General features: G+C 43.8%; 1 protein-coding gene across 1 annotated transcript; it reads left to right on the forward strand.

The window, feature by feature from the left end:
• The first annotated feature begins 8285 nt into the window (after positions 1 to 8285).
• LOC133899253 (uncharacterized) lies at positions 8286 to 12003 on the forward strand. The gene is made up of 2 exons (XM_062340232.1): positions 8286 to 9471; positions 11447 to 12003. The coding sequence occupies exons 1-2, from the start codon at positions 9003 to 9005 to the stop codon at positions 11491 to 11493; spliced, it is 516 nt and encodes a 171-aa protein (XP_062196216.1). The 5' UTR covers positions 8286 to 9002; the 3' UTR covers positions 11494 to 12003.
• Positions 12004 to 12556: the final 553 nt, after the last annotated feature.

Consider the following 12556-nt stretch of genomic DNA (forward strand, 5'->3'; position numbering starts at 1 on the left):
GGCCACGCTATCTTCGTCGTCCAAATCTTTTCTTGCATTCTGAACCTCCTCCGGAATAATAAGCCTCACAGAATCTTGAGGAACCACATTTTGCTCCACAATGACAATATTTTCATCAATCTTCTTAGGGGCATTAAGCTAGCCTTCTGTCAAAACTATAGTGTTCCCTTCTGCAAGGATGGCATGGGGAAACCTCCTATTCAACCCCATATTCACAAATTGCTGCCATTGTTTTGAACTTTTTACCTCCCTATGCTCTCACTGCCACCCGGTTTCACACAACCTAGGAATCAAAACCTTGTATTGTAAACCGATGCCTGACATACTAACTTGCAAAAGATTATGCAGCCAACTGCATCCGTTTGAAACCACACATGCTTGTATCCACATACTAAAAATTACTCAAGTCTACCCCTCTATCATAATGCATGATATAGCCATGACTGTAAAAAACTCTATGACGATGAATAATGGATAGTTACCATAATCGGATACCCTAGGGTTTCCTATAATTCTTGAGGCATATCTTTATCTCTAGAAAGGGGATCCCTAGAAGAAAGGAAACCACCTGTAGACACCCAAGGCGTCCCTGGGAAGGTTTATCTCCAAGAATAGTAAGGAGGAGTTCAGAGGATGTACATTACCCCCATATATATATAAATAGAAGGGGCCCTGTGGAGGACAAGCCCAAACTAGTCAAGAACAAGCAATATGAGACAACAGAAGCCCATGTGGAAGTAGACGACTAGGTTTAGATCCATCTAGGCTAGCTACACCCCCTTTGTAACAGCTCAGATCAATACAAGAAAAACAGGACGTAGGGTAATTATCCTCAGGGAGGCGCGAACCTGTTTAAACAACCATGTGTGTTCCCTTGTGATTTGTCTACTTCAAGCATCCCCTAGTTGTTCAAGAAGTTTATTAAATCGGTTGTTCACCAATCGTCGACACTCATTGATCTAATTGGGGAACATCTCAACATCAATCGAATTGAGACCAATCTTTGATCTCCATGGAGAAGACTCGTGAGGACGCTAGAAACAGGCAAGGAGCCATCAACGGATGCATGGGCTTCTCTCCCGAACTATGAAACGTAAATTGGTCTGCAAGGTTCCAGCCTGGGATGATCAAGAAATACAATAGAAGTACAAATCCTGTTGAGTTTCTCTAGATCTATATCATGACCATCCAAGCGGCTGGCGAGGATAATAAAGTAATGGCAAATTACCTCCCTACCACCCTTGAAGGGGAAGACATGACATGGTTGACCAATTTACCACAAGCAACAATATACTCATGGGACCAGCTTTACGATGTATTCTGAGCCAACTTCTAGGGTACATGCATTCGTCCCGGCATGAAAAATTATCTCTGTCGTTGCGAGCAGACGAGGAGTGAAACCTTGCTCGAGTTCGTACGTCATTTCAGCAATATTTGAAACAACATCCCTAAGGTTAGCGACTACGACATCATACAAGCATCCACCCGGGGGTCAAGAGCCACATATGTATGGAAGATATTGTCGTCCAAGAGCCCGAGATGGTTAAGGAGCTCATGAAGATCGTTTATGAGTCTGCCAAGGCTAAAGACACGCTTTTCTTCGTCAAGGAGAAGACACAAGGCATCAAGCACCCTCAACCTAGGCTCAAGGGCGACAAAGCGTAATAAGAATGCCAAGGAAGATAAGGGCAAGAAAAATAATTCTAATAAAGTTATTGCAAATCTGCCTGACACTCGTCCCGACAAGTGTCCTGGTTCCTCCCGGGGGAAGATCTCTACACCAGGCTCTGGCGAACATGACGGTAAGCTCTAGTGCGACTTCCGCTAGATTGACAACCACAACATCCACGAGTGCCACCTCTGGAAGAGGATGGTCAAACCAGAGGTTGAGAAAACTTCCGCTAGATTAACAACCACAACATCCACGAGTGCCACCTCTGGAAGAAGATGGTCAAACCAGAGGTTGAGAAAGCAACCAAGGGAAAGAAGATCCAAGTCACGGCCCAAAGCAGAGACTCTGACTCGGATGGCAGTGAGGACGATACAGACCCGATACTTTTCTAGCTGGATGAGAGGACGATCGACCACATGTTTGGTGGTTCTGAATCATACGAGTCCAAGTAGTACAAGATGGTGGCCCAAGAAGTCCTAGCAGCCATCCCCAAGGTTCGACATGCCGTCAAGTGATCAAACACGAAAATATCTTTCGTCCAAGAAGATTTCCCAGATAACTTCGTACGACCAGGCCGCCTCCTGATAGTGGTTGAGCCTACGATAAATAACTGCAGGGTTGCCCGAGTCCTTATCGATGGAGGGACTTCCATGAACATCTTTTCGCTAACGCACTCAATGGAATGCAAATCTCCCGGTCTACTATTAAGTAGGTTACTCAAGCCTTCTATGGTATAGTACCCGGATCTTCGGTCACTCTCATCAGCCAGATATCGCTACTATTACCTTCAGGAAGCATGAAAACTTCTGAACAGAAAAAATTCTGTTCGACGTGGTAAACTTCGAGACGGGATACAATGTCATCCTAGGAAGACCTACTCTCGCCAAATTCATGGCAGCCACACATTACGCTTATCAGTGTGTGAAGATCTCAGGACCCAAGGGGGTCATCACCATTTAGGGTTGTCCCAAGGTAGCTCTCCATTGCGACAAGCAGAGTCTTGACATGGCAGTTCAACACCAACCAAGCGAAGAAACCAAAAGCTCAAGGATCAAGGTGGAAAAGAAGCCTCAGTTGTGACCGCGATCACATCGCCTCAAGATGCAATCCCAGAAACTCAAGGGCTCGGCTTCATGACTTGTCTAGAGCCCATAAAATAGTGTGTACGCTACCCCCAAAATAATAAGGTCACTGCTTATCGGCTTAATCTAGTCCATGTCGTTTAGGCTTAACATAGCTCGTGGGTCGTCAGGTTTTTTTTGTAAGTTCCAAGTGTAAGTCCTAAGAGTACCTTCTCATAATAATAAAAATCATATTGCCTATGAAGTCGATCGATTTTATTTTTCTACCTTACTTGTCTTTCTACACATCTTCATGCCTGACAAACAGGGTAAGTCGCTTCTCGGGTCCTTCATCCCAAACATGCACATGGGGTGACGAAAAGCTTATCTTGACCCAAGGGCAATATGAGTTCCTTTTGCTTCAAAGATGTTTTTACTATTTGGACTGTCTACTTAGAATCTCTATTTTCAAGTAGACATTCTGGGGATTAATAATTACTAGGCACTGAAAACCGTAAACAACATATTATGTACCTTCTAAAAGCAGATTCCAACGATAAGAGTAGAACTATCGTGTTGCGAACTTGGGGTTGCGAAAAGGTTGCCTATCACGTCCCACGAGTGATTGGGGGCTATGATACCTCCCACTCAAGTGGACCAAAGGCTGGTCATAATAAGTACTCCAACTAGACCGTGTCCTAAACTAATGAAGGAAAAAGGCGATAAGAAAACCATGATATGATATCAGAGGAGTAGCACAAAGTACTCCCATCAAGCATGAAAAACGTTTAAGTTCCTAACTAAATCTACCAAGTGTTTCTACAAACTGCAGGGTAAAAATAAAGAACTGCAATGAGGACAAGAAGTCCATCACATCCACAAAGGCCTTGGCTATCCTGGTTGCCTCCTCAACCTTATCGGCCAACGAATCCTCTAACTCATTCTCGAAACATTCTAGGAGGACGTTTATGTTCAGCTCCGGTTAGTGGGTTTTCAGGATGGCCAGTGCATAGGCGAGTGCCAACTCCGCACTCTACTAAAATCGGCTCGAAAGGTGTTCTGTGACCATCCCTTGGAACCTACTAAACGCCTCGACAAGCTTGGTGGCCTGGACAATGAGCCCTGGAGCTTAGCTACTTGGATGGTGGCCTTCTTGGCATCGCAACGGGTCTTGTTCAAGCAATGAATGTCAAACTTCAAAAAACGATTACTAACCTATAGGTAGAGTCTTACCATGAAGAAGGCGTTGAACATCGAGTTCGGCTGATGGTCTACCCGTCCTTCGAGCATTCCCCCCCCCCCCCCCCAAAATTGCATCTGTGAGATCCCGTACTTCCTCTGTGGAAGGGCAATGACGACCTTAGTGTTGGCTACCTCCAATTCCTGACTAGTAGCAACCGAAGCTAGGGGCTCACCAGGCTTGCTTCCATCTCCCTCAGAGGTGGTGGTAGGGGTTGGAGGTTGGTGAGATCGGGGCTTGGGTACTATGGATAGTATTCTGGTTAGCCTGTAGGAAAGATGAATTCAAACCACGCATTCCATCAAACATAGAAAATTAATTCTTACTATACTTGAGCCATTTCTTGGTTAGAGAAGGCTTCACCGGGACCAGGAGAGGTGCTAGTTCTTGCTCCCTAACGTTAACAGGGCTAAGGGAACATCGCCCGATGAACTCACTAGAACTACCGCCTTCCAGTGTTCCTAGGCCGAAGGCTAAAGCGTTCCCAAAAAGTTAAGAACAGGCACAGCCGCAAGGGATTTGGGTAAATGTTCAACTTACCAAGTTCGGGGTCGTTGTCGAAGTCGGCACTGGGTTGGTAAAAGCAGAAAGAGCAGGAGCAGTTGGCGTCGGTGGCCTAATGCCACCCGTTGCCGAATCTACTCCCGTGAAGTTGACACCCTCCAACACCACGCCACTGCCAAAGGAGGTGATTTGCAGCATGCTGCTACCACTCTCACTCAGACCGTTGCTCCTCGTGATAAGAACATCATCCGAGTCTGTAGCAAGGGCCCCTATGTTCTTAGACTCCGGATCGGGCCCTTTGCGCTCGAGAAGCTATCCAAACCCACGATAACCGTCACTACAAGTATGACTACTCAAAAAGAAAACAAGAATCGAGAAGGTTTGTGGCACTTACCGACATTATTCTTGCCCGAGCTTCGGAGTCCATCTCCACGATGGGAGTCGAGACGTTCTTGTGGCTAGAAAATGGGATGGCCTCAAAGAGAACCATGGCCTTCTTTTCAGCGGCCTCTGGTGAATACACTAAGAGAAGAAGCAACTAACAATCAGAAAAGATCTTGGGATCAGGAAGTACCTATCTCACCATTTCATGTCGGATCCAATCCAGCTAGATTGCCAAGCCCCGGTAATCCTCGACTCATGAGGACTAAGGTGGTACTTGATGAAGTCCCTGGCAATGTCATACGATGTCAAATTCCTCCTTCAAGTGCAGGATCTCCCCAATAAGGTTCTGACGAAGGGTGGTCATCACCGGCTCCTCTATCCATGCGAGCCTCGACAACGGTGGAAAGCCTCGGTAAGGAAGCCCCTTCGGACCAGTTTGGCAGTAGAACTACTTCTTATGCCAACCCAACCAAGAGGACTTGGCAGTGAAGTCGATGTATTCCACCGACTTGCCTTCTTGGAGCCAAAATCCGGCCCCACCGGCGACCTTGTTCTAGATCCTCTTTAGGACATTAGTACCGAAAGAGGTCAAGGGATGGGCAGAAGCCAAAAAAGGCCTTGCACAATGCACGAAGATACTCAGCATGATAATGGAGTTGGGATTGAGTTATGTGAGTTCCAGGCCATAGAAAACAAGCACCTCATGGAAGAAAATGGAAGGAGGGAAGCTAAAATTATAGCAGAAGAAGTCAAGGAAGACCACCGAGTTGTGGGTATCCATGCTCAAGATCATCTGCCTCGCTGCCAGCGTGCAAGGGATCAGAACCCGGGGAGGAATCACATCCTCACTCTCAGCCTTCTCCAGAACCTCTTCCTTGATCTTGGATTCCTACCACTCTGGGATCACGCTCTCCATCTCATCGGTGAAGGAGCTCTCTTTCTCAATATTTTTCTTACCCATGGTGGCAGAGAGATTGAGGGAAGAGGGTTTAGGGGGGGGGGTGGAGCAAGGGTGCAAGGAGAACAATGAGTGTGATGGAAATCAACTGATGATGAAAGAATGGACGTTTAATCGGGTTCTCCCTTGCCTTTATGCAGAGCGAGGGCTCCCGAAAATGACAGTTTGGTTGATGACGTGACACGACTCGAGGCCACGATCTCCCTCTGTATCATCACATCACATTTAATGCCCAACGCATGTGGGGAAGTTGGCACAGTACCCTAAGGAGTTTAGCTCCTCACGCTACTACCGTAATCATGATACTCTGGCAGGAAAATATTCTCACCACTACCCAAAATCTGCACTATGACGTTTCAATTTTCAAAATTCACCAATGACAAACTTTTTTCCTTTCCAAGGGCAAAGTTAATAGAAAATCTACTCTGATAGAACACCTTCTCGAGAATTCTCTTGGGGACTTGGAGGCGTTCGGAATCCTAAGTAAAAAAAAATCAGGAAACCTGGTTAGATGATTTACCCTAATCAAGGAACCAAGTCTTACTTGATGATATAGTTGGACAAAAAGTTTATCTTTATTGACCATATGCTTGATCTGTTGAAGTCTCATTTCACATACTGATGGAGGGCTTGATGATGGATAATGGATAGTTACCATATCCGTATACCCTAGGGTTTCCTGTAATTCTTAGGGCATATATTTATCTCTGAGAAGAGGACCCCTAGAGAAAAGAAAACCACCCGTAGATACCTAAGGTGTCTTAAAACTAGAAAAGTTTATCTCCAAGGATAGGAAGGAAAAGACCAAAGGACAAACGACAGCCCCATATATATACGGAGCCAAGGAGCCCTGCGGAGGATAAGCCCAAATAAGTCAAGAACAAGCAATACGAGTCGACAAAAGCTAAGAAGGAAGTTACCAACTAGGTTTAGATCCATCTAGACTAGCTACACCCCCATTATAACAGGCTCAGATAAATACACGACAAACATGACGTAGAGTTATTATCCTCTGGGAGGCATGAACCTGTCTAAAAATCCCTGTGTGCTCCCTTATGTTTTGTCTATTTCAAGCACCCTTATTTCTTCAACAAGTTTTTTAGATCTGCGGTTCACCAATTGTCGACACTCTGAAATTTACTACTATCGACATCCCTGATCCAACAGGCACACTAATTTTCATTAGCTAAATTAACGATAATAAGATATAAAACCATACAATAATTTTGTCGAATTCACTATTGTTCAGATTTACTTTATGTCGCAACCTCCTATTTCTATATACAAGCGCTATCCTACTAAACTCTAGCCTAAAAACCCTATATTACATTTGTAATAAAACCCTACGCTACACTTCTAATAAAACCCTACACTACACTTCAAAAAAAACTCTAATTAACTTCTATTTATAATATATTTAACCAAATCTACCTTCTATTCTATTTCAAATTTCAAATCAATAAAATATTAGAAAATCTCTACCGGAGCCGGTAAAAATCGCCAGTACTGTGCGAACTATTGAGTAACTTTCGCCTGTATAGTGGTTGTTCAACTCTTTAAACAGAGCTAAGTAATAGGTGACTGGTGATAATATTATATGTTACTTATTATTTGTTGTAAGTGATGGTCATATTACGACCCATCACTTAAAATTGATCAAGGAGATCCGTCACCTTTGTCAAGTCATAAATGATAGGTCGTAATATGATCCGTCACTTATGACTAGTGCAAGAAAACTTGTCACTTATGATCAAGTCATAAGTGACAGGTTTAATTATTACCCATCACTCATGTTATAGGTGACAGGTAGTATTACAACTCATCACCTATTATTTGTTATTTGTGACGGATAAATACTTGATCCTGATCTGAGGCGACATAAGTGACGGGTCGTGTAATGACCTGTCACTTATGTGTATCCATTTGTCCTTTTTCACGTAGTGAATGTAACTCACACGGATAAAATCATTCGCTCATCACTGTGGATTAAAACACAAAAGTATGTTTAGTTAGTGGAGGTAGTTATAGCTCTTACCTACAAAGAATCAAATCTCAGACTTACTTTTTATGTGTCTCATCAAAATGAATTTTCTTTCAGTGATTAGTGACGTATCTGTTAATAACGAGATGTTTATAATGATTTTGTTAATTTTCAAACTTCACATCTTCGATTTCTAGTAGATACTGTATGAGTGTATATGTACAGTGATATAAGTGTGTATAAAGTTTTAAAAAATAACACACTAGAGCCCATGGAAGATCCAGCTAACAAGTGGCACAAGACGACGAAGCACGAAAGCGGAAACTTGCCTTCCAAGCACATCGCACGTGATACGTCGGCGGCCCCATCGGGTTCACGACTCAGTCGTGCAAGGTTCCGTTCCACTTCCACCCGAACCATTGGTCCCCGTGGGCCATCCCATCCGACGGCCCAGATCTCTCTCACCCAAGCGCGGCTCGCGATCCAGGCCGTCGGTAGCCGAACCAGCGGCGCTACATCCATCTAGACCCACCCTCGTTCTCCTCGCCTCACGCTGCCTCGCATCTTCTCCGATGCACTTCGCTTGCTCCGATCATTCCTCTCCTCTCACCACCTAAAGATCCGAATCAGGGAGAAGGGCCTACTCCAAGATTCCATTGGAATAACCTGCTGCTGGTTTATCTCCTACTACATTGCTCCTCTCTTCGTTTCACCGGGTTATCTTGCCTGCTGCTGGTTAGTCTGTTCTTGGCTCGAGTTCTGGGGAGCTTTGGGGGAAGCGCATTGGATTCATCTAAGGCTTGTGGATCCCACTCCCAATTTGTTACCTTTTGGTGCATGTGGAGTGGGGAGAAACTTTATTCAGAGATGGGTTTCTTGTGAGCGACTCTTAAACTTTCGTTGCTTTCTCCTTCCCTTTGCTTTGATTGGAGCCGGGAAGCAACTGTTTCGTGGGTATTTATGGGCGATTTCGTTTGTTCCACTCGATCTGGACCTGTTGCTTACTCCTAAAGGTGGCGCCTTGGTGAACTAACCTTTGGTGACACAGATGTTTCTTGGATCCAGTTCTTGCAGAAGATAGAATTTTTGTGGGAGATCTTTCGGTTGCCTTTGTTTATTAGTTCCTGTTTGATCCAATTAGTTGTGTCCCAATTTTTACCCGGGTCAAGAGGAGCCAAGAATTCTTTGATTTCTTTCCCCCAATGGCCATGTCCCTGAGCCGAATCTCCCACTGGATATGGCCGGGAAGCAGAACTAGAAGCCGTAGAGGCCGCGAACTGCCGGCGGGGAGCACGCCTGTGACGAACGCTCTGTTCCCGGACTCTCCGTCAGGGTTCCGGGAGCCAGACGCCGTCGGGTTCCCGACCTCCGGCAGCGGCGGGGCACGGTCGCGGAAGGGCAAGAGCCGGCGGCTCGGCCGGGGGCAGGCGAGGATCGACAGGGAGCACGACATGGTCATCGTGCCGTCCGTCGGGGACTCGGACTCCGACGGCTCCGACTGGTCCATCGGTTGGCTCGAACCGCACGCGCCGGAACTCCGGAGCGACGGGGACTCTGAAGGCAGCTTCGCCGTCCTCGTGCCGTGCTACCGCCGCGGCCGCGCCGAGCGGCCTGGCTGGCCCGACAGCAGGTTCCCTGTTCCCAGTGGTGTCGCCGACGGCAGCGTTCAAGGTGAGCTGAGTACACGTACTCCACTGCATGCTTCTCTTACGTTCAGTAACTACCAACTAGGAATAGTTCAGAGTAACTGAGTAAGCAAGTAATTAGTTACATAGCTGACTATTAGTGATAGGCATAGTTCAGCCTATTAAACTGATGCTCAAAATTGGTAAATTTCTAGCTTTCAAACGTTAAATGTTTTTGGCAATAAAAAAGCTTGTTGGGTACAATACAATTTATGAGGCCACAGTAGCATAATGAGCAGCTGAAATTGAAGTGCTAGGTGAAACACTTGCATTACTGAGAGCAGAAAAAGAACAGCAAGTGTTGTAATTTTGGGTGCCCGGCCTATCATTGTTGACTTAAAAGTTTGTCATAATTGTCTATTGTTGATAGTCATAAACACGACTTCCAGTACTTATTTAGGTGTGTTACCCTATAGTAGGATATAACCGTGCTCTCGACATGCTTGTTTTGTCGTCATTTTGCGATGCTGCCATAGGGCCATGATTATTCTTATATGTGAATGTTTGTGCCATTTACCCGAAGCTAAGTACCACAATTTACCATTAGCAGTGTCTCGCTGTTTCTATAGCGTGCAAGCTACCAACTATTTACCTTGGTTGTTTGTGATGTTATCAATAAGCCAAATGCCGAGTTTGATTGATCAGTCTCTGTAGCTTTGAAATCTTTATTCGGTTCATGAAATTTATCACAATTCTTTAATGAAGGGCTCCTATTGTTCAGTTTTGCTATTACAGTCCTAGGTTGGGATTGTTGGAAACCTTGAACCCACCAGAAGATTGGTCAGCAGTACATATATACATGGCACTGGCATTTTTGTTCTCTATTCTCTGTTACATCTCCCTTCATCTATTCTTGTTACATCTCCCTTCAACTATTCTCTGTTACTTTCAGGGTTAGGACTTGTCTAGTTTGGAAGTTTGGATAGCTTCAATATTATGAAGATCTAAGCTTGGTCCTACCGTCCTACCATATATATTAGTCAGCACATTATTACTTGATAAGTTGAGCTTTGATGCTATCACACATCTGTTCTTTTGCTTGTTCTTTTGGGCATCTTCTCAAATACATATCTTTGACTATTACCATTGGGAAGTTTCTAGATACGTGAAATGCCACTGTAAAAGTGATAGCACGAATGCTCGCTTTTTAAAACCTCGCCCTTTGTGCCATTTCTGATCGTTAGTGGAGAGTCAGGCATCTATTTAATTGGAAAAATATCATTTTGTCTTCCATCTCCGTCCGTTCTTCCTCCACCCTCCTCTTCTGACCTCCCTCTCTCTTCTGTCTTTTGGGCTCACCTACTGTTGCCGTTGGGTCACTTTGGTTGTTGCTGCTTGCCACGCTGCTGACTGTAAATGTCTTACTAATATGCTGTCACATATTACTTGTGGGCCTAATTTCTGCAAAACGGTAATTTCCTTAATAAATATAGCTTTTCCATTTGTACATCTGTGTACATGTAGTATCACCACCATTAAATGTGCCTTCTAGGTTGATGCAAACTTTCAGAATTCAAACCACCATTTCGTCTCTAGTCACTGTAGTGTCCTTTGCATCAATCTTGAGACACGTACAAGTGATTTTGTATTTGTAGCATCAATACTTTTCTTTACTCTTTATCGATGCTGTATTCTTCTATCCATTTGGCTTATCAGTTTTCCCAAATTTGACCTAGTTGGTAATCGCCATGGCCTTTTGGTTGTTGTTTAATTACAACTGAGAAAACAAGCTACCTGCTTGAAGTGCAACTACTGATAATCTTTGTTGGCCTATTTTACCATTTTAATCAATAAGAAGCAATGTCATTATGCTTCAATCAAGCCAGCATGTCCGAGAATATCATATACTTATGATGTTTAATCATCTCTGTTTTGTTATTCCATACTGTGCATGATGGCGAACACAATTATTGCTGCCAATATTATCCTTGTAATGTTTTTCTCTCGTCTCTATTCTGCAGATAACAATAATTTTGTAGACCAATGGCTTTCTTCTCTTCAGAACTGATGTCTCCATTTCCATTCTTTGTTGGCTTCGATGTATATAGTATTGCTACAATCAATCTATCATATTCCCCATGTGTAAAATATATCGATGAAGGAAGAGATGAATCCTGAAAGTGCAAACAAAAACAAACAAGATCTGTTGGATTTTAAAGCAGTAACGAATGGGCGCATCATCTTTCCCGAGGTTTCAAGGCTATGATTTTCTTGCAGAATAAGAAATAGCGAGCACCATGATATGCGATTGGTATGAAATATTATTGACATTACTGACAATGAAGCAATGTATTGCTAGACTCTTTATCCCACTTGTGTCTCTAGAGTCTAAACTCTAGAACTACCTGTATATAGCACCATGGCTGTTCCAATCATTGGTATGATTGTGATTCTTCTGTATATATGTATGTATTCATGAACATTGGAAGGTGGACTCTTATGAATTTCACATATCTTCTGTATCAAAATTATTTCCTATTTGTGAAGGCCAGAATGAAATCTAGTCTCAGTTTTGGAATTGCTTTCAGTGATTACCTCAACTATTTCACTTATCCGTCATGTGGATATTTCAACTGTCGCGAGCTATCGTATTTGTTGGGATACATACCCTGCCGGCAAGCACAAAGCAGCAATTGATAGCTTGCCTTATATAGGATATCTCTTGCCTTGTTTAGAATATCCCTTACCTAGTTCAGGCTTTCCTTTCTCCCATCTCTTTCAGTATTCATGTCCTGTTGAGAAAATTTATTGATCATTGCTGCTGACTGCATATGTAGGAGTTGCTTGATTTTTCTCTGGCCGTCATAATTCTGCATTTGCTCAATATTGATTTATTGATGGCTAGCTTTACTAGATGCTGATATTGCTTGAGGAATTTGCCAAGCTGTGTTTGACATTACTGATGTCTTATATACCGACTCATGTATTGACACGTAACCTTGAGAATGTATAACAGACATCCATCATGGGAATTCCACAACCTTTTAATTTGTGCGTAGAACAAATGAATGTCGTAGTCCTAAATGAGTTATAGCAATGACAATTTATACAATGGTGCAAGAGTAACCTCG

This window comes from Phragmites australis, chromosome 18 (assembly GCF_958298935.1).
Source record: "Phragmites australis chromosome 18, lpPhrAust1.1, whole genome shotgun sequence".
Lineage (NCBI taxonomy): Eukaryota > Viridiplantae > Streptophyta > Magnoliopsida > Poales > Poaceae > Phragmites > Phragmites australis.